The sequence below is a fragment of the Colobus angolensis genome, unplaced genomic scaffold, assembly GCF_000951035.1.
Source record: "Colobus angolensis palliatus isolate OR3802 unplaced genomic scaffold, Cang.pa_1.0 Scaffold59, whole genome shotgun sequence".
Lineage (NCBI taxonomy): Eukaryota > Metazoa > Chordata > Mammalia > Primates > Cercopithecidae > Colobus > Colobus angolensis.
Genome location: NW_012119487.1, coordinates 9,903,737 through 9,929,512, shown reverse-complemented (window position 1 = coordinate 9,929,512; position 25,776 = coordinate 9,903,737). Strand labels below are relative to the sequence as shown.

The 25,776-nt window shown below is 56.5% G+C and overlaps 1 protein-coding gene across 2 annotated transcripts in view; it reads right to left on the bottom strand.

Annotated features, from left to right (window-relative positions):
- Window positions 1-289: 289 nt before the first annotated feature.
- Window positions 290-25,776, bottom strand: part of ABCA3 (ATP-binding cassette, sub-family A (ABC1), member 3) — a 60,966-nt gene continuing 35,479 nt past the window's right edge. For both annotated transcript variants that reach the window (XM_011962404.1, XM_011962405.1), the window contains 21 exons: window positions 24,197-24,340; window positions 23,594-23,723; window positions 22,654-22,808; window positions 22,274-22,429; window positions 21,858-22,068; window positions 19,979-20,129; window positions 16,316-16,414; window positions 13,934-14,120; window positions 12,464-12,767; window positions 11,148-11,421; window positions 9,904-10,108; window positions 9,248-9,467; window positions 8,748-8,906; window positions 7,655-7,827; window positions 6,154-6,282; window positions 5,800-5,994; window positions 3,406-3,593; window positions 2,727-2,897; window positions 2,338-2,528; window positions 2,055-2,128; window positions 290-1,209 (listed from right to left, as the gene is read on the bottom strand). In XM_011962404.1, the coding sequence (XP_011817794.1) occupies window positions 1,078-1,209; window positions 2,055-2,128; window positions 2,338-2,528; window positions 2,727-2,897; window positions 3,406-3,593; window positions 5,800-5,994; window positions 6,154-6,282; window positions 7,655-7,827; window positions 8,748-8,906; window positions 9,248-9,467; window positions 9,904-10,108; window positions 11,148-11,421; window positions 12,464-12,767; window positions 13,934-14,120; window positions 16,316-16,414; window positions 19,979-20,129; window positions 21,858-22,068; window positions 22,274-22,429; window positions 22,654-22,808; window positions 23,594-23,723; window positions 24,197-24,340 (3,648 nt within the window). In that variant the 3' untranslated portion in view covers window positions 290-1,077. The remainder of the gene's footprint in view (window positions 1,210-2,054; window positions 2,129-2,337; window positions 2,529-2,726; window positions 2,898-3,405; window positions 3,594-5,799; window positions 5,995-6,153; window positions 6,283-7,654; window positions 7,828-8,747; window positions 8,907-9,247; window positions 9,468-9,903; window positions 10,109-11,147; window positions 11,422-12,463; window positions 12,768-13,933; window positions 14,121-16,315; window positions 16,415-19,978; window positions 20,130-21,857; window positions 22,069-22,273; window positions 22,430-22,653; window positions 22,809-23,593; window positions 23,724-24,196; window positions 24,341-25,776) is intronic.

Genomic DNA, 25,776 nt, shown 5'->3' with positions numbered 1-25,776 from the left:
CCTGGTGCCAGCAGCTTCTCTCTTACCAGGCCTGGGCTTCCCACACAGCCCCACCTGCTCTTCTCTTGGCTGTAGACTAAGGGCCCGTCACCGGGCGTTTAACCGGCATTTTCCTTTGTGTTCTGGGCCTGTTCCTTCACCTCAGTGTATTATCTGCGTGTGCTCCCTTCTGGGAAAAGCGACATCCCACGTTTGTGTGATTGATATGTGAAAGAAGAGCCTCATGTATAGATTGTGGGCAAGTGATTGAGCCCCGTGACCCCTCTTGCATGTGACCCACAGACTGTGACTGTGTCCCCTCAGCCTTTATTTTCTGGACGGTCACAATGTATTCAGTGTGTCCTTGAGACAGCCACCCAACCCTTGGGGTGGTCCCTGCATGTCCTGGGGCGGGCAACTTCCTGAGGGTGCAGTGCTGGGAACAGAGACTGCTTCAAGCCTGGCCACCTTCCCTCCTGTGCCGGCTGCTTCTAGGAGATGCTGTGGGACGATGCCTGGCTCTGCGGCAGTTACCATGCCCTAAGGAGCAGAGCCTCCAGGAGGCCCCCAGGCTGCGCTGGACGCTAAAACCCCAGCACCTAATCACAGTCAGCAGCTTCCCTCCACCGACAGTGATCTGCATGGTCCATTCCTGGCGGCCTGGGGGCCTCGCTACAGTTCAGCCTGGCTTCCTGCTTCCTCCTCAGGGGAGATTAGTGTCATGTGTAAACGTGGACAAGTCACTGGGTCCTCTCTCCAGGGAGTGCCTGGAGAAATTCAACCCCCCAGCTCAGCTGCAGGCCTTCCTGGGTCAGCTCTCCACCCAGAGACCCAGGAGCTTGCCCGCAGACTGCCCGGCCCGCTCCAGCTCTGGGAGGGTGAACTCCACAGTGCAGACGTGAAGACGCGCATGCTGATCCTGGGCATGAGGGCCGGGCTGCACTCGTCCGTTCTGTGCATACTGCCTTGAATTTTTCATATCCATCATAGAAAAAAGTGATTAAAAATAAAGGATGAGATAAACTTGGAGAGAGAGGATGCAAGCTGGACCCTGCTTGCCCGTCCCATCCCTGCCTGGTGGCGAGGCAGCCACACCCCTCATCGCCCCTCCTCTGCAGTGGGCGGCTGCAGGTGGGCGAAGCTCAGGAAGACCTGTTCCAGCGAGATCTGGCTCACAGAGTAGTCGTCCACACTGTACTTTTCCTTGGCTTTCTCCAGAATACCGAAAACCTTTGGGGAGCAGAAAAGTCACTGGTAGGAGAGAACAGGGCCCAGGCTCCTCTGCGGGACCTGGGAGTCCCCTGGCAGTAGGGGCTGGTGAGGCCCCCACAATCCTACCCCTGCCCAGCCCCACCCCAGAGTCCCAGAGAGGGCAGCCCTGCGAGGGCACCGTGCTCACCCCAGAGTCCCAGAGAGGGCAGCCCTGCGAGGGCACCGTGCTCCCAGGGAGAGGACACTGGCTAAGCAGGAGCCATCGGATACAGGGCCCAGCCTCCTCCTCACGCTGTTCCCAGCTCAGGGTACAACCTTGAGCCAGCGATGTTCTCTTTCTGAGCCAGTTCTTTTTTTTCCCCCCATAATTTATTTTTTTAGAGAGAGTCTTGCTCTGTAGCCCAGGCTGGAGTGCGGTGGCACAGTCATAGCTCACTGGAGTCTCGAACTCCCAGGCTCAAGCAATCCTCCCACCTTAGCCTCGCGAGTGGCTGGGACTACAGGCATGCACCATGATACCTGGCTAATTTTTAAATTTTTTGTAGAGACGGGGTGTATGTTGCCCAGGCTGGTCTAGAACTCCCAGGCTTAAGCAATCCTCCTGCCTCAGCCTCCCAAAGTGCTGAGATTATGGTGTGAGCCACCATCCCTGGCCCTTTTCCTACTGCACACTGAATTCCTTTTACCACTGATATTTTGGATATAAAACCCCCAAACCAGCACGTATCAGCATGAGTGTTAGGGGAGAAATGGAAAGTGACTCCTCTGTGGAAAGAGTCTGCAATCACTACAGAGGGAGAGACCCCTGAAGGGACCTCCCCCAGCCCTGTGAGTGCCCAGTGGGGCCCCAGGGACTGCCTTACCTTCGCCCAGCTGAGGTCGCGGCCTGGCAGGTGGTAATGGACCATGCCTTGGTGCTCGTCTTCCAGGACGCTGCCTACACAAAGGAGAGACGGTGTTGCTGTGAGGGCTGGGCTGGAGGATCGGAGAGAGTGCTTCGGTGCTCAGCACTGGAGTCCTTGTCCCAGGGATTGGGGAGATGGGACTTGGCAGGGGCGAGGCACAGACGCTCCACACAGCAGATGGGAGAGGCCTAGGCAGGGGCCCAGGGCCCACCCAGTGGGGGCTGCCGGGGCCAGCACACACCTGGAAAGGTCAGGTCCACAAAGGCCTTGAAATCCTCCAGCGCCTCCTGCTGCCCTTCGCTCTGCACCTTGGCCCGCAGGGAGTAGCCGCTGCCGAACTTGCTCTTGAGGTGCTGGGGGCTGCCCAGGCACTTGAACTGCCCCTGCACCATGATGGCCAGCCGGGTGCACAGGGCCTCACACTCCTCCATGCTGGGGAGAGGGTGGGACCTCAGATAGGGCTGGGGGTGCCAAAGGCTTGTGCAGACAGGAAAGCGTTGGTCCCCCAATCAGGCAGTTCCTGATACGTGCAGACACTGCACCAGATGCTCACGCATCTCCTGGCCACCTGGCTCCTCCACGGCCCACCCAGTGCTGAAACTTCCAGTGACCCACAGACCCAGGCTCTACCTGTGGGAGGTGATGACGATGGCCTTGCCAGACTCTCGGGCTCGTGCCACGGTGTCCCAAAGCAGGCGCCGGGCCACGGGGTCCATGCCAGTGGACGGCTCGTCCAGGAAGATGACAGCAGGCTCTCCGATCAGGGCGATGCCAGTGCTCAGCTTCCGCTTGTTACCACCACTAGGGGCAGGAGGGTGCCGGGTGGGGGAATAAGGCTGAGAGTTAGCATTGGCTTCTGTGTCCCAGTGGAGGCCCATGTCCCAGCAGAGGCCCACACCCAGCAATTGTAGAACAGCGCTGGTGAAGAGGAAGGCGCTGAGTGTGCACCTGGAGAGCCCACCGCATAGAGCTAGAGGCCCCAGAGAAGGCTATTCCCAGGGGCCAGGTGCACGCACCTACACAGGAACACATCTGCCCACACCTAAGGGGGACCAGCCAGGGGCCCTGGCATCTCGCTGCTGGCTTTGTCCCTAGGTGGCAGGCACTGTCAGGGCAGTCCCTCTCCTACCTGGAGCTACCTAGGTCACACCACCAAATCCCAGCTCCATCCTGGAGCCACAAGTGGGAGCTCTGGCTGCTGACCTGAGCAGTCACTCCCAGCTCTATGCTATGGGGACCCTGATTCTGACTCCAGTCTGGGAAGGGCCAGGGCTCTTCTGGTTGCAGGGGCCGGGCTTGGGAGGCGCACCTGTACGTCCTGACCAGCTTGTTGGCATGTGGCTCCAGCAGCAGGCCCCGCAGAGTGTTCTCCACGCAGGCCCCGATGTGGCGCTCAGGGATGCCCCGGAGCCGAGCGTACATGACCAGCATCTCCCGGCCAGTCATGTGGTCCAGCAAGGCATCAAACTGCGGGCAGTAGCCAATCCGCTGCCGCACCTGGGGTCAGAGCATAGCCGGGGAGGGAGGTGGGTTGGAGGGAAGCCTCCTTCCTTCAGAGGATCGCAGGGACTACTCTTGAGGTGCCCATCCCTGTACCTGTCTGTGGTCCCTTCCAGTGTGTGTACACGGGGGCGCTGCAGCTGTGCACAGGCCCTGGTGGCTGCCCACCATGGAAGCTCTTGGAACAGGGACACAGGAAGGATGTGGCTGGTGTAGGAAGGCTTCCAGAGCTGCTCTCAGAGCCTGGTCCAGGACAGGCAGCCATGGGATTAGGTGGTGCAAGAATGGCCTTTACATAGAGGCAGACTCAGGGCTGGCCACCCACTCGTTCACGCCTGGGACGTCTAATGTGCTAGGACTCTTTCTTCTCCCTCTAAGAAGAAAGATTTATGGGCACCACCTTTGGGGTGAGCACTGCTTGGTCAGATGGTGCAGCAGCTGTTCTCTGTGCAACTGACTATGTCCAGCAGAATTAGGACGTGCCTGCTGCCATCTGCTTAGCTACCTTTGGCAGCTAGTCGGGAGCAGGAGTGCCTGGGTTCTGTGGATTCTAGAGACTGGATTTCTTTTTCTTTACCTTCCTTCTTTGGGGTTCTCAAGCTTCCAAAATCTTTTTTTTTTTTTTTTTTGGAGACAGAGTCTCACTCCGTCGCCCAGGATGGAGTGTGGTGGCGTGATCTTGCTTGGCTCACTGCAACCTCTGTCTCCCAGGCTCAAGTGATTCTCATGCCTCAAGCTCCCGAGTAGCTAGGATTATAGGCACCTGCCACCACACCCTGCTCATTTTTGTATTTTTCTCTGGTAGAGACGGCATTTTGCCATGTTGGCCAAGCTGGTCTCGAACTCTAGACCTTAAGTGATCTGCCTGCCTTGGCCTGCCGAAGTTGGGATTACAGGTATGAGCCACGCTCCCAGCCAAGAATCTGTTTTTTTTTTTTTTTTTGAGGCGGAGTCTCGCTCCGTCCCCCAGACCGGAGTGCAGTGGCCGGATCTCAGCTCACTGCAAGCTCCGCCTCCCTGGTTTGCGCCATTCTCCTGCCTCAGCCTCCCGAGTAGCTGGGACTACAGGCGCCCGCGACCGCGCCCGGCTAGTTTTTTGTATTTTTTAGTAGAGACGGGGTTTCACCATGTTAGCCAGGATGGTCTCGATCTCCTGACCTCGTGATCCGCCCGTCTCGGCCTCCCAAAGTGCTGGGATTACAGGCTTGAGCCACCGCGCCCGGCCCCAAGAATCTGTTTTTAATCAGTTTGGGAAAAATCTTAGCCGATAACTTTTTGGCTACTACCCCCTGCCACTCTCTCTTTTCCTTCTGGAACTCAGATTACATGTACTGGGGACTTCTCACCCTCTCCTCCATTGCTAGATCATATATGGTTTTCTCTCCCCTGCATAGATTTTCAATTGCATCATTTATTTCTGTAGACACAGTGAGTTTATAATCTTTTATAATCTGGCGTGACGATGCAGATCTAACGCCTATGTGCTTGTCCCCCCATGGGGCCTGTGTCTGTGGCTTCCAGTCATGGTACCGTCTCCTCTGTTTGCTGTGCATTGCCTATAAGCCCTGGAACACTCTATGGGGAAGTCTGCAGCCTAGGATGAGGCTTTCCTCCCGAGAGGGCCTGCATGTACTCTGGCCCAGGGCCTCTGCTGTCCAGGCACCCCTGGCGTGAGCTCAGTAGAGGACTCCGCGGCCACTTCTCAGGCCCAGGCCCTGCCTTCCATTTCCCCTGCTCTGCTCGGCACGCTCGACTTCCCATGCAAGACCCGGGCAGAGGTACAGGAGGGCTGCCTCTGGTCCTTCTGCGGGGGAGCTGGTGGGGTTCAGCTCAACATGGGAAAACTGTAGGTGGGCCCAGGGCCTTCCGTCCCGTCACCCATCAAGGCCTCTAAGGCACCTCACACCTGAGCTGCCTGGACACAGAATGGCCTCTGCACAGAGGTGGCTGTCAGTGCTGAATGCACCTCTCCGGGCTCATGGATGTTGGCACCCATCTCTCTCCCCTCCCATCGCCTGCTAGTTCTGGCGAAGCTTAGCTTTAGCTCATTACCTTGTCTCGCTGTCCAGAGGCACGTGCTGGGCCCATTTCAAGCCACAGATGCAGCAGCTGTTTGCGGACAGCATCCCTCCATCCCTGCCTCCAGGGTGCCCCCTCCAGCCATGCCTGCCTCACCCCTTTGGAACCTCCTGGCTGCACCCACCTTTCCGACATCAGAGCTGATTCTGTGACCCCCAACAAAGGCATCCCCAGAAGTGAGGCTCTCCTCCCCAGTCAGCATTTTGAAAGTTGTGGTCTTCCCGGCTCCATTGAAGCCCAGCAGGCCAAAGCACTCCCCTTTCTGCACCGCGAGGGAGATCCTGTCCACGGCCAGGAGGGGCACCCGCTGCTCGTACACCTGCAGGCACCCGACGGAAAACATGGAATGCAGAGGCCTGGACGCAAGGCAGAGCAGCCTGAGTCTCAGCGCCGCAAGCTTCCAGGGACAGGGTTGGACCCTGGGGACAGCCAGGTAACCAGCTGGCAGGGAGGACTCCACCCCAAATTGCAAGGGTACCTTGGAGAGCTCCTTGATAATCAGAGGTGTGTGGAGCAGGCAGTCTGGACTAGGGGCCAGGATGCGGGTCCTCTCATCTGCCACATCTTGGTCCTCAGGAAGCACAGGCATCCGGGTGTATAATTCTGTCTGATTGACCAGGACAGAGACCACGTGCATGAACCCAGCCGCAAGGTGGCTCCCGTGGAGAAGGGAGGGGCGGGGGTGGATGTGGGAGGTCTGGTGGGACTAAGGCCTTCGTCCCAATCCTAGGCCCCACAGGTGCGACTCAGACCTTTTTCCGGAAGACACAGCGGTCTTATGGGGCTGAACTAGCATCCAGGAGACATAAACTATCTGAGGAAAAGAACTGTGTGGGACTCATGGAGAAAAATCATAAATCTCAGCTGGGGAATATAAAATAAGATTTTAAAACAATTTTAATTTTTTTTTTTTTTGAGACAGAGTCTCTCTCACTCTGTTGCCCAGGCTGGAGTGCAGTGGCGTGATCTTAGCTCACTGCAAACTCCGCCTCCTGGGTTCAAGTGATTCTCCTGCTTCAGACTCCCGAGTAGCTGGGATTATAGGCGCACACCACCACGTCCAGCTAATTTTTGTATTTTTAGTAGAGATGGGGTTTCATCGTGTTGGCCAGGCTGGTCTAGAACTCCTGACCTTTGGTGATCTGTCCACCTCAGCCTCCCAAAGTGCTGGGATTACAGGCATGAGCCACCATGCCTGGCCTTAAAGTAAGATTTTTGTTTTCAGATTTAGAGATGGGAGTCTTGCTTTGTCACCCATGCTGGAATTCAGTGGTACAATCATAGCTCACTGCAGCCCGGACCTCCCAGGCTTAAGCCTCCTGTCTCAGCCTCCCTAGTAGCTAGGATTACAGGTGTGTACCATCATGCCCGGCTAACTTTTTACACTTTTTAGAAGAGATAGGGTCTCACTATGTTGCCCAGACTGGTCTTGAACTCTTGGTTTCAGGTGATCTACCTACCTCTGCTTTCTGAAGTGCTGGGATTACAGGTGTGAGTCACTATGCCTCACATGGAGACAGTTCCCTTTTTAGAGAAGTCCGACTATTTTAAAGAAGTGAATTCCCCCTCGGCTAAGCTGTATGTACAGTGCAATGTCAACACATTTGCTTTTGTTTGTTTGAGGGGATGGAGACCTGAAATAATGAACGTTTTCAATAAACACGTGGAGCACCCTCAGCCCCATGACCCCTCCTCTGGCACTGGGTGTCCCTGGGCACTACCTCTCCTCCTTACGACCCTGGGTCCCCAGGCTGACTCTTTGGTAGGGGCTCAGAACTCAACAGCCCTCGTGCGTGGCAAGGGCTGTGCCCCACCCTGGCTGTAACTGCTGGCTGGTGCTGAGGCCATATAGTGGGAGGCCATCTGGTGCAGGAGCTGCTTGGTGGAGAAGGAGGTGGAAGCCGCCCCGGGTTGTGCTGGGCCCAAGCAGAGGTGTGGGGAGCATCCCACCAGTGTCCTGGGCTCCCGGAGCCGCTCACCAGTGTCCGCCTCCTCCGGAAGGCGCAAAGGATGCCCCTGAGTCTCTGCAGCAGGTTGTTCTCGATGAGGAAGAGCAGGATGAGGTAGGCGCACCCTGAGGCAGCCATGGAGGCCACGAACCTGCCGACCCCCGGGGCGCTCCAGGCATAGAAGTTCTCCTGGTACTGGATGTCTGTGGGGCAAGGGAGTCACTGTGCCCCAAGGCCTGGGGCGCCCTCCTCCCCTCCCAGGTTCCCAGCCCCCACTCCCCTCCCCAGGCTGCTCAAGGCGCCTGTAACGGTGTTTCCTCCATGGGGAGATGTGAAGGCCAGTAGGTCACGGCTGCCTCTCGAGGCACCACGGCTCAGAGAGGGGCCAGGCACGTAAAAATCCAATGCAGTCCCATGAGCGACGTGGCAGGCCCAGGGCAGTGACAGCCTGCCTGAGAGGCACAGGCTCTGTGGGAACCCCGGGCTGCCTCCTGGCCAGGACGGAGACCATTACAAGCACAGAGGGGTGTGTGGGAGGCTGAGGGGGTCCCACAGGACAGGGCCAAGTTCTGTCCCCCTGGACCTGGGGTTGCGATCTTGCTGAGAAACAGAGTCTTTGAATATGTGATTAGTAAGGATCTTAAGGTGAGACACTGGATCAGTGTGGGCCTTAAACCCAACAGCAAGTGTCCTTATAAAAGAAAGGCAGAAGGAGATTTGAGACAGGACACAAGAGCCGCCATGCGAGGATGGAGGCGGTGGTGGTGAGGGGGTGCGGCCAGGAGCCCAGGATGCGTGCAGCCACCAGGAGCTGGGAGAGGCAGGAAGGGTCCTCCCCCAAGCCGTGGGGGATTCACTGCTGGTGCTAAGCGCTGGTTTGTGGTTCCTTGTTACAGATGCCCAGACACTGAGGCAGGTGGGAGAATAGGAGCTCAGGTACAGGGCCTGGGAGCGAGCAGGCGCAAGGGGGCTGCTGTGGGAGGCGCGGCGAGGCAGTGCAGAGGAACGCACCAGCCCCAGGCCACTCAGACGCAGAGGAGCCCCTGCCCTAGGAGGCCCCTCTTCAGTGGCCACATCCTGAGGACGCGGGGGTGCTGCCTGGGGTCGGGGCTGGGACACTCACTGTATTTCTTGCAGTAGTGGGCGGCGACCTCAGAGGAGGTGCAGTACCTCCGCGTCTCATAGTTCTCATAGAAGCTGCTGACTGCCATCCCCAGACAGTGGTTGGGCAGCACCAGGAACACGTGATCCAGGGTTTTGGAAAGTTCTTCCAGTTTTACAGCTGCATTGGGGAGGTAAGATCAGTCTGTGCTGGAGGGCACACCACACCCACCTCTAGGACAGGCCTGGTCACGGCGGGCACAGGGCCTTGTCCGTGCTGTGCGGAGTGAAGGGGCACCTCCCAGAGACGCCCCTGCCAACTCTGCACAGGGCAAGGACACTGCAGATGCCTGCCCACCAGTTGTGGCTAGCCGGGCAGGGCCAGCTGGGGCAGAGGGGCTGGTGAGCATGAGCTAGGCCCATTGCCTGAGTCCTGCCTCGGCTGTGGCGGGTGCCTCCCTGTCTGGGCAGAGTGGCTCCATGGATGGCCATGGGGGCTGGGGGTGGTCTCCAGGCACCCACCTGGGATGCGCATGATGGTGACCATCAGGAAGGTGGCGATGCCCGACAGGATGTTGAAGATGGTCAGCCTTGTGTAGGCGGTGGCCGCCCCCGAGAAGAAGAAGTTCATCAGGTACATGAGGGGGATGATGGCCCAGCCGTAGAGCAGGAGCAGCAGCAGGGTGTCGGCCACGTGGCCGTCCTGCGTGAAGGCACGCACGTCGAAGGCCTTGAACACCACCTGCGGCGGCACAGGGAGGCGCTGCCGTGCACGCCAAGCTGAGAGCAGCTCACGGGTGGGGAAGGGGTGACAGGAGCATTTGGAGGTCCTCAGACCCCTCCTGGTCAGCTGGCCCATGCCCATCAGCCCCACAGGCCATGTCTGGCCCCCGCGGTGGCTTTCAGCCCCAAGCCCTCTCTGCCCCAGTTTCCCCTTATCCCCTTGCACTGGGAGCTGTAACCAGGGTGGCTGCTCTGGGCACCGCCCATGTATGGAGGGCAAAGGCTGAGGGTGCAGGGAGGAGGCGAGGTAGCAGCCGCCAGGGGATTCCAGCTGTGCTGAGTTGGGCTGAGCTGCTGGCCTAGGCTGCCCAGCTGGCTCTGGTTCTGCAAGGGTGTCCCAGGGCAAACCCCCTGTGGTCTGCAGGGGAACGGACCCAGCACCCTCCGGCGCTCACCAGCAGCAGCAGACTGGGGATGAGGAAGGAGATAAGGTCCCACAGCAGAGCAGAGAGCCAGAAAGTGGCCACGTGGACTCCGCTCACAAACTGCACGTGCTTGGCCTGCACGGCCCTCTCGCTGACCGCTAGGATGGAGAACGTGCTGGCCAAGAATGCCATGGCGAACAGCAGGTTGAGGGCAATGTCGAATCCCTTCCGGCCCCTGCGGGGGACAGGGAAGGTCAGCGATGGAGCACAGCATGCCTGGGTGGCAGGAAAGGTCAGGTTTTCAGTTATGACTGCCCAAGGCATGCAGGGCAGCAGCCCAACCAATAAAGGGGCTTATGGGAGAGCATGAGCACCACGGTTCCATACCAGGAACATCTGCCCCCACTGGAGAACGGCTCCTCCGGACCTCCTATGCTGATCACGTGACGATGGCAGTGTCACTCTCCTCATCACCACCACCCCCTGCCCAGCTCTCAGCCCCATGGCTGCCTGCGACCCTGCCCAGGTGTGGAGGTCCTGAACCCCGCCACCTCCCCCTGGAGTGTGGCAAAGGGAAAGCCTCTCCCGGCCTCTGCGCATTATTCTAGGATCCTGAGTTGACAGCAAGGAGAGCAGATCGAGGGCTGCTGCTTTTCTGTTCTCGGGGCAGGGATGGAGCTAGAAGCTGGGACGCAGCCATCGCCAGGCCTAGGCCTAGCCTGGAATGTGGGTGGAGACGACACTGCCCTGAGGAGTCGCTATTCTGAAATTAACAGAATTTCTGGCCTCCTCTGGGTGGTCCCCGGAGCTCTGTGGCTGGGACGGGGGTAGCCCTGCCCACACAATGGCATGGCAGGCTCCTGACGTGCGGCCATCTGAGGGGCAGGGACGGCAGTTCTTGCCAAGTCCTGCTCTGCTCACCCTCCATCACCTCAGCTCATGTGCCCAGTGGGTCACACTGTTGGAGAGAGCAGTGCGGAGTGAGGACAGTGGCTGGCAGGAGCCGGGTAGATTTAGGAGAAGGCAGGGCTGCCTGCCGAGCCTTCATGGGTCCCTGTCAGGACCGCAGTGCATGGGACGGCCCACAGCTGATCTGCTGTCACAGGGAGTGGAGGCTGTGGACGGTGGAGGAGGATGTGGCAGGGGTTTCCTACCAGACCCAGGGGCTTTGGGAGAGCAGACACAATGCTCTATCTACGGGCCTGTGGCAGTGCCCAGGGCAGTCAGTCCTGGGGGCCCCGGTCAGGGTGGACGGGGACAGGCAGCGCACATACTCATTGAACTGGTCCTTGGCAGCCTGCAGGGCGCTCCGGGGCTGGGGGAAGTTGGAGACCACGATAGAGGCATGAGGCCCACACAGCAGCTTGAACAGAAGGTTGTCCACGATGGCCAGGGCAGTGGCTGGGGAGTGGTACGCCTGGTTGTTGAACAAGGCGGTAACGACTGTGCGTTCTCCCACATCTCTGAAGGATGCTGCCACAAGGCACCGCTCATTAAAGCCGCCCCCCTCCACAGAGGCCCTGAAGATCAAGAACTCCTCCAGGTCACCTGGGGAGCAATGGCAGAGTCAGAGGACACAGGAGGAGGTGACACCTGGGTACCCGCTGCCATCTGAGCATGGCTAATCAGGGACCCAATGCAGTGGTGCCAGCATCCTCTGAGCTGCCCGCCCTGTCACTCTCCTCCTAAGGAGAGCCTAATTTCTGCCGGGTTTTGTCATCATTCAGTATGTGGAAATGTGAATGCTGGTCAGGAACCGGGAAGGCAGCTGCAAAATAAGAAAACCTTCCAGTAGGTTCCATTAACCAGAGCACGGTCCCTATTCTGAGCCTGGGGCAGTATCCAACTGTTACTACCAAGACTTTTTTTTTTCTTTCGAGACAGTCTTACTCTGTTGCCCAGGCTGGATTGCAGTGGCATGATCTCGGCTCACTGCAGGCTCCACCACCCGGGTTCAAGCCATTCTCCTGCCTCAGCCTCCAGAGTAGCTGGGATTACGGGTACCCACCACCATGCCTAGTTAATTTTTTATGTTTAGTAGAGCAGAGTTTTGCCATGTTGACCAGGCTGGTCTTGAACTCCTGACCTCAAGTGATCTACCTGCCTCGGCCTCCCAAAGTGCTGGGATGACAGGTGTGAGCCACTGCGCCTGGTCAAGAATTGTGAGTTTTAAGATGATGGAAGAAAACACCCTGTCACACGAAGGCACACTGTCGCCAGCATCGTCACAAAGCAAAGGTAACTTGAAGTCACTATGTTTCTGCATTTTGCCCGTGAATGATGCTGAAAGACAGCTTTAGTAAAGAGATGCCTGACAAAGCCTGGCCCCAGTATGCCAGTGTCTCTGGCACCCCCAGTGACTCAGTGCCATGATCTGCCACCCAGGGGACATCGGCAATGTTTCCAGGCATGTTTGATGGTCACGATGGGGTGGGGCAAGGTCAGGGATGCTGCTGAACTTCCCTCAGCACATTCAGAACAGCCAAGAACCATCCTCCCCAGATGTCGACCCTGCTGCAGTCAGGAAGGTGAACTCTGGCCGCACGACTGGCCCCTGATCCCCCCATCTCGCCCCCGGGATGCCCCTTACCGAGCACCTCGCGGGGCTCCTGTCCCTCGGCCTGCAGTGCATCTTTCAGATGCTCTGACAGCTGCTGACCCAGCTGGGAGGTCCCGGGAACCGAGAAGGGCACGACGGTTCTGCCGTACTCGCCCAAGGTCAGCCTCAGCATGGGATCATCGAAGAGCTCCGAGGAGTAGTTGATGGCCAGGAGGGCCAGGGTGACGCAGGTCAGAGGCACTAGGATCTGTGCTGCCACCATTTTCCACTCGCGCCAGCTGTATGCGGCCTTCTTCAGGAACATGGCCCAGAACTGCTGGCAGTGCAGGGTGAGCTGCGGCAGAGGGGGATGCAGGTGACACCGGCATCGCTTGGGGGCCAGTGCCTGACCCCCACCCACCTGCGGCAGGTGCTGTCCTGTGTGATGCCAGCCTGGGGGCCTGGAGCTGAGGTTGCACTGGAGACTCCTGGAGCACTGAAATGGCTGTGGGGGGAGCTCAGTGCACTATGTGGCAGGCTTGCCTGTGCAGACTCTGCAGGTCTCCATAGGGCAGTGCACATTGGTACTGGGAGCCTCACAGTGGCCATGGAGGCAAGGTGGACACTATTTATTTTGTTTTCTTGAGACAGGGTCACTCTCTGTCACCTGTGGTGGAGTGCAGTGGTGTGATCTCAGCTCACTGCAACCTCCGCCTCCTGGGTTCAAGCGATTCTCCTGCCTTAGCCTCCCAAGTACCTGGGACTACAGGCGCACGCCACCATGCCCAACTAATTTTTGTAGTTTTAGTAGAGACGGGGTTTTGTCATGTTGGCCTAGGCTGGTCTTGAACTACTGACCTCAAGTGATCTGCCTGCCTTGGCTTCCCAATGTGCTGTGATTACAGGCATGAGCCACCCCACCCGGCCCAGACACAGTTTCATTGTCTCAGGACAGTAGAGGACCAGCTGCCATCCCCTGCCCTCCCCCTGCCTCAAGGAGACACCACCATGCAGGTCACAGGAGACAGATGGCTGAGCCTCCCCACCAGCCTGACTGCCTCGTTCTCCAGCTTCTTCCCTTCCTGGTCCTCCGAGGCAGAGAGTGTCAGGGCTTTGCGATCAGGCTGACCAGGGATCAGACTGAGCTCTGTCACTCTGTCACATTTGACTTTGGCCCAGGCCTCGGTTTCCCATCTGTGAACCGGGTGCAGCAACCCCCCTCCCCGTCGCTGGCTGCTGGAAAGCCTCCTCAACACAGAGCTGGGCACCCAGCAAGTTCCTGTTGAGCAGGGCGCTGGGCCTGACGTAGAGCATGAGAAATTCCAGTTGCTCCATTCAGACGCTTCTCCCCGCTGACCCATGCAGTGTGAGCCGCTGCCCGCCCTCTGCCTGCCCTCTGCCCGGTGCGCTGACTCTCCCAGACCCTGTTTCTCGCAGACTCTCCTCTGCATCGGCTCACATGAGGCGTTTGGGGGCTGCTCACCCTTCCCCCGCCGCCTGCCCACGCGCCTGGGCACTTACCCCAGTGTTGAGCTTGACAGCGGTGTGCTCCTCTTCGATGAGGGCTCCAATGCCATCGGAGGGGTCCATGGCCCCACAGAGGTTGCTGTCCACAGCCCAGTCGCTGGCGCGCCTCTCGTGCTGGTACTGCAGGGCAGGCAGCTGGATGGCCTGGATGTCCATGCTGCTGTCCACCAGCTTCCCGACCCTGTGCCGACACATACGTGGACTGGTCAGGACCCAGCTCCCTGGGCGGGTGGAGGGAGGGGCTGTGTTGAGAGGCACTGAGGGGAGCAGTGTCGCCGCAGTCCTCGGCGTGCTCATGCACCTGCCTATGCGTTCCCTCACTCATCAGTGTCTCTGGCCACCACGCACAGCTAATTTTCGTATTTTTAGTAGAGATAGGGTTTCACCATGTTGGCCGGGCTGGTCTCGAACTCCTGATCTCAAGTGATCCACCCGCCTTGGCCTCTCAAAGTGCTGGGATTACAGGCATGAACCACCACGCCTGGCAGAGGAGGTGATTTTTTTATTATGTGAATTACGTCACACACACACACACACACACACACACACACACCCCTTCCTAGAACTCCCCACCAATTAGGAATTAGGAAACACAACTCAGGCTGCAGCAGGCAGGAGGCATCCCCTAGCTGGCTAAGCAACCTCGTCAGGCCACCCTTGGAGCTGTGTGAGCCCTGCCCGCCCCGCTTCCTGCTCCTCTGTGCAGGCCGCTGTGAGGCCTAGGTACCCGCTCCTCTGGCCCTTGCCAGAGCCCTTCTCCCTCACTGGAGAGAGGGCTGACTGACTGGAGTCGGAGCTGGCTGACTCCAGGCCAGCCCGTGGTTTCTTTTTCCTATGTTCACACTTCCTTCCTTCAACCAGGATTCGCGGAAAGTCAGTCAGTGCTCGGTCCTGTGCGGGATACAGGTCAGTGGGCAGTCCCTCCCACCCTCTGCCGCCTCGCCTGGCCTGGTTTCCCTGGGTCTGTTGCTAGACATGTGGTCCCCTGGACAGATGTCCCCAGAGCATGCACCACCATGTCCTGCATGTATGATCACCTATTCTGTTGCCTCCTCTAGGTTGTGGGCTACCCAAGGAGGAAAACCCATCTCACGTTTTTTTCTTTTTATTTTGACACAGGGTTTTGCTTTGTCCCCCAGGCTGGAGTGCAGTGGTAAAATCTCAGTTCACTGCAACCTCCACTTCCCAGGTTCAACTGATTTTCCTGCCTCAGCCTCCCAAGTAGCTGAGATTACAGGTGTGTGCCACCATGCCTGGCTAATTTTTGTAGTTTTAGTAGAGATGGTGGCCGGGCGTGGTGGCTCATTGCCTATAATCCCAGCACGGATCCTCAGGAGGGTCACCTGAGGTAGGGAGTTCCAGACCAGTGTGGCAAAACCCCATCTCTGCTAAAAATACAAAAAAACTAGCTGGGCATAATGACATGTGCCTGCAGTCCCAGCTACTGAGGCTGAGGCAGGAGAATCGCTTGAATCTGGGAGGTGGAGGTTGCAGTGAGCTGAGATTGCACCACTGCACTCCAGCCTGGGCAACAACTGTCTCAAAAAAAAAAAAGAGATGGGGTTTCACCATGTTGACCAGGCTGGTCTCAAACTCCTGGGCTCAAGCGATCACCTGCCTCGGCCTCCCAAAGCGCTGGGATAACAGGCGTGAGCCACCGCACCCAGCCCCCATGCAGTTCTGAGGGTCTGGATGAGATAGTTCCCATCTTCATTAAGGACACAGGTATCCCCCAAGGATGATCTAAGCCCAAGAAGAGCTGGGCACGCCTCTGACACCGTGTGCTAGATGACGGGTCTGGAAGGGACCCCAGGGCCGTGCAGGCCCCTCACGTGTGCTGCTGTTTCCCACAAACACTAGTGCCGCTGACAGTCACAGTCTGCACTTGGGGCTCTAACGGCAGCCACTGCCCTGCCCCATCCTGGGCTGTTCCTCCAGCCTCACGGGGGCATTCGGGATCATAACCGAGGTGACTGTTTATCACTGCACTTTTTAAAAGTCCTCGGCCGGGCGCGGTGACTCATGCCTGTAATCTCAGCACTTTGGGAGGCTGAGGTGGGCGGACTACTTGAGGTCAGGAGTTTGAGACCAGCCTGACCAATATGGAGAAAACCCATCTCTACTAAAAATACAAAATTCGCGGGGTGTGGTGGTGCATGCCTGTAATCCCAGCTACTCAGGAGACTGAGGCAGGAGAATCTCTTGAACCCAGGAGGCAGAGGTTGCAGTGAGCCGAGATCGCACCATTGCACTCCAGCCTGGGCAACAGAGTGCAACTCTATCTCAAAAAAAAAAAAAAGAAAAGCAAAGAAAAAAAGAAAATCCTCTGCAGCACTGAGCCCAGTCCTAGGTGGAAGGAAACACACATTTACTGACCGAAGGAAGACTTCCTCCATGGTGGTGATGGACGCCCCAAAGCTGGCAATGCCCAGCTCTTTCTGCTTCTTCTCCAGTTTAGCAAAGAGACCTTCAAACCTGAAAAACAGACCCAGCATGATGAGTCACTTCTCAGTGACTTTCTAGATAATTTGTTCCTAAAGCATCACCCCCCAGCCGGGCACAGTGGCTCAAGCCTGTAACCCCAGCACTTTGGGACGCCAAGGCGGGCAGATCACCTGAGGTGACCATGAGTTCGATACCAGCTTAGTCAATATGGTGAAACCTGTCTCTATTAAAAACATAAAAAATTAGCCATGTGTGGTGGCAGGTGCCTGTAGTCCCAGCTACTCAGAAGGCAGAGGCAGGAGAATCACTTGAACCCAGGAGGTAGAGGCTGCAGTGAGCTGAGATTGCGCCACTGCAATCCAGCCTGGGCGGAGTGAAACTCTGTCTCAAAATAAATAAATAAAATAAAAAAATAAAGAGGCCAGGTGCAGCAGCTCACACCTGTAATCCTAGCACTTTGGGAAGCCGAGGTAGGTGAATTGCCTGAGCTCAGGAGTTCGAGACCAGCCTGAGCAACACGGTGAAACTGTCTCTACTAAAATACAAAAAAACAAAACAAAACAAACAAACAAAAACACTACCTAGTCATGGCGGCTTATGCCTGTAATCCCAGCTACTTGGGAGGATGAGGCAGGAGAATTGCTTGAACCCGGGAGGCAGAGGTTGTGGTGAGCTGAGATCGCACCACTGGACTCCAGCCTGGGCAAAAGACCGAGACTCCATCTCCAAAAACTAAACTAAACTAAACTAAAATGAATCGGCCGGGTGCGGTGGCTCAAGCCTGTAATCCCAGCACTTTGGGAGGCCGAGATGGGCGGATCACAAGGTCAGGAGATCGAGACCATCCTGGCTAACACGGTGAAACCTGTCTCTACTAAAAAATACAAAAAACTAGCCGGACGAGGTAGCGGGCGCCTGTAGTCCCAGCTACTCAGGAGGCTGAGGCAGGAGAATGGCATCAACCCGGGAGGCGGAGTTTGCAGTGAGCTGAGATCCGGCCACTGCACTTCAGCCTGGGCGACAGAGCGAGACTCCTTCTCAAAAAAAAAACTAAAATGAATCACCCCCCCACCCCACCTCCCTGTAGAATGGAGGAGGGGCCACAGGAGGTTAACTAACTCCTTGAAATGCCTTTTTTTTTCTTTTTTTTCTTAAGATGGAGTTTCGCTCTGTCGCTCGGGCTGGAGTGCAGTGGTGCAATCTCGGTGGTTTCGAATAGGATATAGAATAAGATTAATTCTGTGGCTATGAATGTTATGATTAGGGAAACTTGTAGAAAAACTATTATGGAAAGATAGAGTTTCTTTCGTGAGAGACTTTCATTGTGAAGGTGATATTGACTTGCTATGGTTATGAGGGGCAGGAGTCAGGCGGTTAATATTAGGAGAGGTGTTGTTAGTGGATCAGAAGATAGATGGGTTGAATAGTTAATGAGGTTGTTGCTGGTTTGATTGAAGAATAGGAGGGGGATGAGGCTGATGATCAAGCTATGTGTAGTTAGGTTAATTCAGATTATATTATTTTTGGAGAATCATGTTATTGGTAGTAATATGAATGTTGGAAGAATTATTTTTAACATTGAAGTAAGCTTAGGTTGTGAATATGATCTAGGCCATATGTATTTGAGATTGAGACTAATAAGGCAAGGCTCACTGCAAGCTCCGCCTCCCGGGTTCACACCCGTCTCCTGCCTCAGCCTCCCGAGGAGCTGGGACTACAGGCGCCCGCCGCCATGCCCGGCTAATTTTTTGTATTTTTAGTAGAGACGGGGTTTCACTGTGTTAGCCAAGATGGTCTTGATCTCCTGACCTTGTGATCCACCCGCGTTGACCTCCCAAAGTGCTGGGATTACAGGCGTGAGCCACCGTGCCCAGCCATGTGGCTAATTTTTAATTTTTTTGTAGAGATGGGGTCTCACTATGTCGCCCAAGCTGGTCTCCTTCTCCTTCTGCCTTGGCTTCTGAAAGTGTTGGAATTACAGGCATGAGCAACCATGCCTGGCTAAAAGTGAGGTTCATATGGTTTGATTCCCTGGTTTTCTTTTTTTTTGAGACAGAGTCTCACTCTGTTGCCCAGGCTGGAGTGCAGGGGTGCAGGGGCATGATCTTGGCTCAGTGCAACCTCTGCTCCTGGGTTCACGCCATTCTCCTGAGTAGCTGGGATTACAGGCTCCCACCACCATGCCCGGCTAATTTTTGTATTTTTAGTAGAGACGGGGTTTCACCATGTTGGTCAGGCTAGTCTCCAACTCCTGACCTCGTGATCCATCCGCCTTGGCCTCCCAAACTGTTGGGATTACAGGCATGAGCCACTGCACACAGCTGGGAAACACTTTCTAAGAATAAAATTAATAGAAGAAATCACAAGAGAAAGGATGTTGCTACATTAAGTACAAAAGTTAGGCCAGGTGCAGTGGCTCACGCCTGTAATCCTAGAACTTTGGGAGGCTGAGGCAGAAGGATCACTTGAACCCAGGAGTTCAAGACCAGCTTGGGCAACATAACAAGACCCCATCTCTACAAAGAAATAAAAAAAGTAGCCGGACATGTTGATACACACCTGTAGTCCCAGCTACTTGGGAGGCTGAGGTGGGAGGATCACTTGAGCCCAGGAATTCAAGGCTGCAGTGAGTTATGATTGCGCCACTGCACTCCAGCCTGGGTGACAGAGCAAGACCTTGTCTTTAAAATAAATCAATGTGGCCAGGCATGGTGACTCTTGCCTGAGATCTCAGCACTTTGGGAGGCCAAGGTGGGTGAATCACCTGAGGTTAGGAGTTTGAGACCAGCCTGGCCAACATGGTGAAACCCTGTCTCTACTAAAAATACAAAAATTAGCCAGGCGTGGTGGTGCACGCCTGTAGTCCCAAGCTACTTGGGAGGCTGAGGCAGGAGAATCACTTGAACCTGGCAGGCGGAGGTTGCATTGAGCTGAGATCGTGCCACTGCACTCCGGACTGGGCAGCAGAGTGAGGCTCCATCTCAAAACAAATAATAAATAAATAACAATAAAATAGAATAAATAAATGTAAAATGGAAAAAAAATCTGACAAAATCAAACAAACAACAAACTGGAGAAAAGTGCAACCAACTGATATTATCCAGATAATATCCAGACTGATACTGTCACAGAAAACTGGCTTCCCTCCCCTTGCTGGTTCTGCCGTGTGTATGAGACAGTGATGAGCAGGTGCTAACATCTCCAGCTCTGACACTGAGACCAGATTCACCACCTGTGTACAAATACAGACTCTCAGTTTCACTAGTTCTGAGTGCAGCTGCAGCCTGTGTTGAACCTGGTGACAGAAAGGGGAGTGTGAGCCCTGCATAAGCACTGAACACCCGTTTGGTGAGTCAGATAGGTGCTTCTCCTTTTCAGGTCCTAATTATGTTTCTCCTTGCTAGGAGGCTTGGCACCTAGGACCCAGCCAAGCAGATTCGTCTGGGCTGATCGTGCCCAGGCTGAGGGTCTAAGAGTGCCGACTGGCCAGGCCAGAGAGGGGCAGAGCAGGTGCCTCTGAGCACCAAGCCCTCATGGCCCAAGGGGATTCCATCTTGGATATATACCTGTGCGTGCCCTCCCTGGGAGGCGTACCTGTGTGTGCTCTCTCTGGGAAGGATGAAAGACAGCTCAGCCCCAGCGCTGCTCTCCAGCGTGGCGTTGGGGACATGGTGGTGGACCAACTGGGAGATGCCTTCGGGGTTGCAGTGTGGCTCCTTCACCAGCGTCATGTGATAGCCGGCACCTGGAACACAGGGCCACGTGTGAGGTGTTTGGCTGATCCCCCAGGTCTCTTCATGCCCACACCGGGGTCTCTAGGGCTCACACCAGGTAAGCTGGTGGGAAGGAGACCAGAGAACCGGAGGTGGGCACCTGAAGCAGAATGAATGTATCTTGGAGCTCCCCCTGCTGTCCCGAGGATCTTGCCTCCTGCTCCTGCTGGGAAGAGCTGCTGGGGATCTAGGGTGCTGAGCACTGCCAGGGCCACCTGCTGGAAGGTGGGGTCTCCCCTAACTGTACAAGCACCAGGGAAGGATATCAGCAGCAGCGACGGACCACGTGTGAGGGCTTCTGTCTTGTGGGGTTAACACTGACGGTTATGGTGCGGTTCTAGGAAGGGACCGTCAACAGGAGCAGGAGCAAGAGCTACTGGCTTCAGGACCACACTGCACAGCACTATCATAGACGCATCTCACCTCTTCCCCAGCGTCACCGTGCAGAAGATGGAGATGGAATTCCATGTCCTTTTTATTTTTTGAGACAAGAGTCTCACTCTGTCACCCAGGCTGGAGTGCAGCCGCACAATCTTGGCTCACTGTAACTTCCACCTCCTTGATTCAAGTGATTCTCCTGCCTCAGCCTCCCCAAGTAGCTGGGATTACAGGCATGCACCACCATACCTGGATAGTTTTTTTGTATTTTTAGTAGAGACAGTTGTGACAGGTGTTGAGTGTTGTGTAAAATTTATCATCATGGTTCTGGAGTCATATGTTACACTTTAAATGTGCACAGTATTCCCAGAAACGAAACCGAAGTTCTCTCGACCCTTACTTGTTACCTTCCTGGCTTCCTTTTGCTTCACAGGGCCATGTAGCTGTCTCTTGTTGGCCAGGCTGGTCTTGAACTCCTGACCTCAAGTGATCTGCCTGCCTTAGCATCCCAAAGTGCTGGGATTACAGGCAGTGAGCCACCATGCCCGGCCCCATGTCCTCTTTAGAGACAAGGATGCCAGGCCCAGGAAGAGCAGTGGCTCTGCCAACTGGCCAGTGGGGCAGTAAGTGGCCAGTGAAACTCTCAAGAGGCCGTGGCGGATGGTTCCATATCTCTGAAGGTCTGTTCTCCTCCCTCTTGGTAACAAAACCCTGGTATCTTGGCTGAGCACGTGGCTGCCCAGGACAAAGGCCATCTCCTCCAGCCTGCTGCTGACCACATTGGGTTGCCACTCAGTCACTAGGGGGCAGAAATGGAACGTGCACTTGGGGGGTGTCCTAAGGGGAGGAGGGCTCCTATGTCTTTGCTCCACCCCCTATCGGAATGTGGGGGATGCTGGCACACCCGGACCGTGCTGGACCAGGAAGTGACCTTGAGAGGGAAGCTGCAGTTGCACAGTCAGAGGCCTGAGCCCAGATCCCGTCAGCCCGCTGGCCCTGGCCATGCTGTGAACTGCTCTTATGAGGGAGCTGCCACGCTGGTGCATGTGTCGGCCTCTACAAGGGCAGTGCTGCTCCGTGGCACTGGGCTTGGCCTCTGTTCTTCTGGTCATGGCTGAACTACATCCTAACCAAATTGAGACTTTCAGCTCTGTTTCCTGCCTCTTCCCTCTCACAAGCCCCCCTGCCCGGTTGGGCTCTCCACCCAGAGGCAACAGACAGGAGGCCCTGCCTGATCTCAGGGTCCTTCATGAGGGTAGCAGCCATTCCCTCAGCACAGCAGCCAGGACACGGACCCGTTGCAGGCTGGCCCCACCACTCACCGTATTTCTGCTTGAGGAACAGCGAGGACCCGCAGCACTGCAGCTCTCCCTTGGCCATGATGGCGATGCGGTCTCCCAGCAGGTCAGCCTCGTCCATGAAGTGGGTGGTCAGCACGATGGTGCGGTCACTTTTCTGCCGCTGCAGAAGGTCCCAGATGGCCCTCCTGGAGATGGCGTCCATGCCCGAGGTGGGCTCGTCCAGTATCAGCACCTGGAGGCAGAGACACAGCCTCGTGACGCTGGTAGAGCCACACCCCAGGCTGGCCCATCAAGGGGTTCGCAGTCAGCTCGAGTCCTCCAAAGATGGTGATGGCCTTCTCTGGAGAGTCAAGGGCCAGGGTGCCTGGGCCATGGCGGAAGGGCCAGCCCAGGTCGAGCAGGAGGGAAGCCCACTGCCTCCAGTCCCACCACCGCACCTTGGAGCCTGCGATGAGGGCGATGCCGATGGAGAGCTTGCGCCTCATGCCCCCGCTCAGGAAGCGGCTCCGTGAGTTCCACTTGTCCTCCAGGCCAATGATGTGCAGCATCTGCTTGACTTCTTCAGGGCACTTCTGGCGCGACAGGCCCTTCAGCTGCAACGACACGGGACGCAGGGAATGCAGGGCTCCTGGCAGAAGGCTGGCCCTGGCCAGCGAGTTTCTGGTGAGAGGAACCTCTCTTTGATGTGGCTGCACTCAGAACCCTGGCTCCTGTCCTCCTGGCTCCCTTCCTTCAGTTTAGCTCCTTGGAAGACTGCCCCGGAAACTCGAGCACATCAGTGGACACACCCCCAGGACACCCCTGGCCCCCAGCTCACCTGGGCATAGAAATAAAGGTGCTCTGCGACTGTCAAGTTGTCAAACAGGATGTCGTGCTGCGGGCACAGGCCCAGGCTCTTCCGGATCTGAACCATGTCCTGGGAAATTTCATACCCGCTGATGTATGCCCGTCCACTGGTGGGGGGAAAGAGACCTGGGGCCCAGCAGGAGACCCCACATTCAGCATGAAGATCCTGCTCGTCAGCACCTGGGGTAAAGGCCCCTACCCCGTCTGTCTCCCCTAATTTCCTCTGAGGACCCTGCCCTTGAGAGGGCCGGGAACCCCGCTCCCACCGGGGTGGGCTTCAGCTGGGCCAGTGGGAAAAAGCAGCAGCATGGAAACAGTCCTGCCACCGGGACGCACAGTTGGTTGGCGAGGAGAAACCCACGTCACACACACACAGACGAGTCACCACAATCAGTCCCCGCCCCAGGTTCCAGCCTGTGCCACTGCCAGACACCTTGGTGCTTGGGGAAGACAGAGTGAAATGCCAGCAGGGGGTGTGGTGCACAGGGGAGAGCTCTCAGAGGGGGGTTTGGTGACAGAATTAGCACGGGGTTGAGCTGCTCCTGTGTGGCCTGTTTTTACTGACCTCGTCAAGCTCGGGCATCCACCAACAGAGGCGGTGAGGAGGGCAGGGGTCCCTGGGGGTCCCCCAGCATGTCCTGGACAGAGGCGGTGAGGAGGGCAGGGGTCCCTGGGGGTCCCCCAGCATGTCCTGGACAGAGGCGGTGAGGAGGGCAGGGGTCCCTGGGGGTCCCCTGGCATGTCCTGGACAGAGGCAGTAAGGAGGGCAGTCCCTGCATGTCCCGCTGGGCCTGCGGGGCTGAGGCGCATCTCTTGCCGCTGTGGTTGGGGAAGGCCCGAAAGCCCCGTTGAGGGAATGAGGCGGGGCTTGCGCTGAGATGATGTTAAAGGGGGGCCTCTCCAGTCCTCACCTGTGAGCATGGAAAGGGTTGTGGTCTTCCCGGCGCCATTGTGGCCCAGCAGGACAGTGATCTGTCCCTCGTAAAGGTTCAGGTTCAGGTCTCTGACGGCCGCCCTGTCCTTGTTCCCCACCCTGAACACCTGCAGGAAAGGCAGAGGCTGCCCTGGGCTACCCACAGCCCCGAGGCCCATGGCCAAGGCCTCTCCTGCTCCCCTGCCCGGGCGTCTCAGAAGGAACCAAGCCTAGCGTCACCATCAGTGTGCAGAGAGGAGGGACGTTTTGGGCAGATGCTGCTCCTGGGTGCTCCCCTCTGGTCTCCCCCAGCCCCAACACGTCCCAGACACCCTCAGTGTCTCTGCAATCCTGCGAGGCCCATGAGGCCGAGGCACTGCTGGATGGCTGAGTCTGGCACTTCCTGAGAAGCTGGAGATGTGGTCTGTGCCCTGAAGAACTGGTTAGAGGGCAGCGGAGGGTTCCTGCCCTCTTTCAGGGCAGGAGGTAGCAAGGCTCAGAGGGAGTATATGGCGGGCCATGAGGTCTCACCGCCATGTTGGTAAGCCTTCCCCATGGTCCTGGCAGCCCTGGCCCTCCCTGTCCCCACAGGAGGCGGCACCTTGGACAGGTGCTTGATCTTGATCCCAGCCACCAGGTCCTCTGGCTCAGCTTCAAAGTACTCGTTTCTGAGCTCTTTCTCAGGGTCACTGTCTTCTTCCTCCTTCCCTGCAACCGCCCTTGGCTTCCCACACCAATAGGAGGGCTGGGAGGGAAGCAGACAGCTGTCAGTTTGTTCTGTTTGTGACGAGCAAAGCAACAACCAGCAGACACACTAGATGCACACAGCCACGCACCCTCTGTCCCAGGCCTTCGCGACACTGCTGTGGAGAAGGTGCCACTCAGGGACAGCCCCAGAGCGCCCTGACTTGTTTCATCCCTGTGAAGCTTCTAAGCCTCAGTTTCCTAACCTGGTGAGTGGGTGTAACGGTTACACACAGGCTTGTGAAGATGAACTCAGATCCGATACAGGGGAAAGGGAATTTGTCAGCTATGAAATTTCATACAGAGAGAAGTTATCTAACGCTCCAGTCCAGAGGGATGTTGGGGCCAAAATGGAAAGGAAGCTGTGTCCCCATGCCACCCGGCTGTTTCTTTGCTCAAGCCCCACATGAGCTCATGACTGTAAGCAAGAGAAGCTGAAGGCGCCATGCCTCCCTCTAGTACAAGGAAGCCTCTTCCTATCTTCTCTGTGGCCATTACAGAAACAGCTCAGTGCATGGGGTAAGAACACAGTCACACACTTCACACACTGCCCTCAAGGACACCCTGGTGCCTACACGGATGCAGTCGACACAGTGGTGCGGGCAGAGCACCAGGGAAGGTGGAAGCAGTGCCTTGGCAGGATCAGCGCCAGCGCAGCTGTGGGCCAGGGACTTGTTCACCCTCAGCTCCATGCCCAGTGCACTTCCAGCATCCGGAAGGGCGTACGGCACACACTGCACTCCACTGGTTCTCAGGGACATAGCTCTCATATGTAAACTTATTTTAAAATCAGAATGCATTTTGGCCGGGCGCGGTGGCTCACGCCTGTAATCCCAGCACTTTGGGAGGCTGAGGCGGGCGGATCACAAGGTCAGGAGATCGAGACCATCCTGGCTAACACGGTGAAACCCCATCTCTACTAAAAATACAAAAAAATTAGCTGGGCGTGGTGGCGGGCGCCTGTAGTCCCAGCTACTCAGGAGGCTGAGGCAGGAGAATGGCGTGAACCCGGGAAGCAGAGCTTGCAGTGAGCCAAGATCGCGCCACTGCATTCCAGCCTGGGTGACAGAGTGAGACTCTGTCTCAAAAAAAAAAAAAAAAAAAAATCAGAATGCATCTTAAATCATAAAATGCCACAGTGTAACTGTGGCAGTTTTCTGTCTTAGTGATAGACAAAGTAACCACTACCTCTAATGATCAGTGTCATCTTACAGTTGATGAATGAAAATAGAGGACACTTCATAAATATTTGTGGAATCGAAGAATGAAACCAGAAATGGCCTTGGCCAGAGGTGGTGGCTCACGTATATAATCCCAGCACTTTGGGAGGCTGAGGCAGGTGGATTACCTGAGGTCAGGAGTTCAAGACCAGCCTGGCCAACACGGTGAAACCCCGTCTCTAATAAAAATACAAAAAAAATTAGCTGGGTGTGGTGG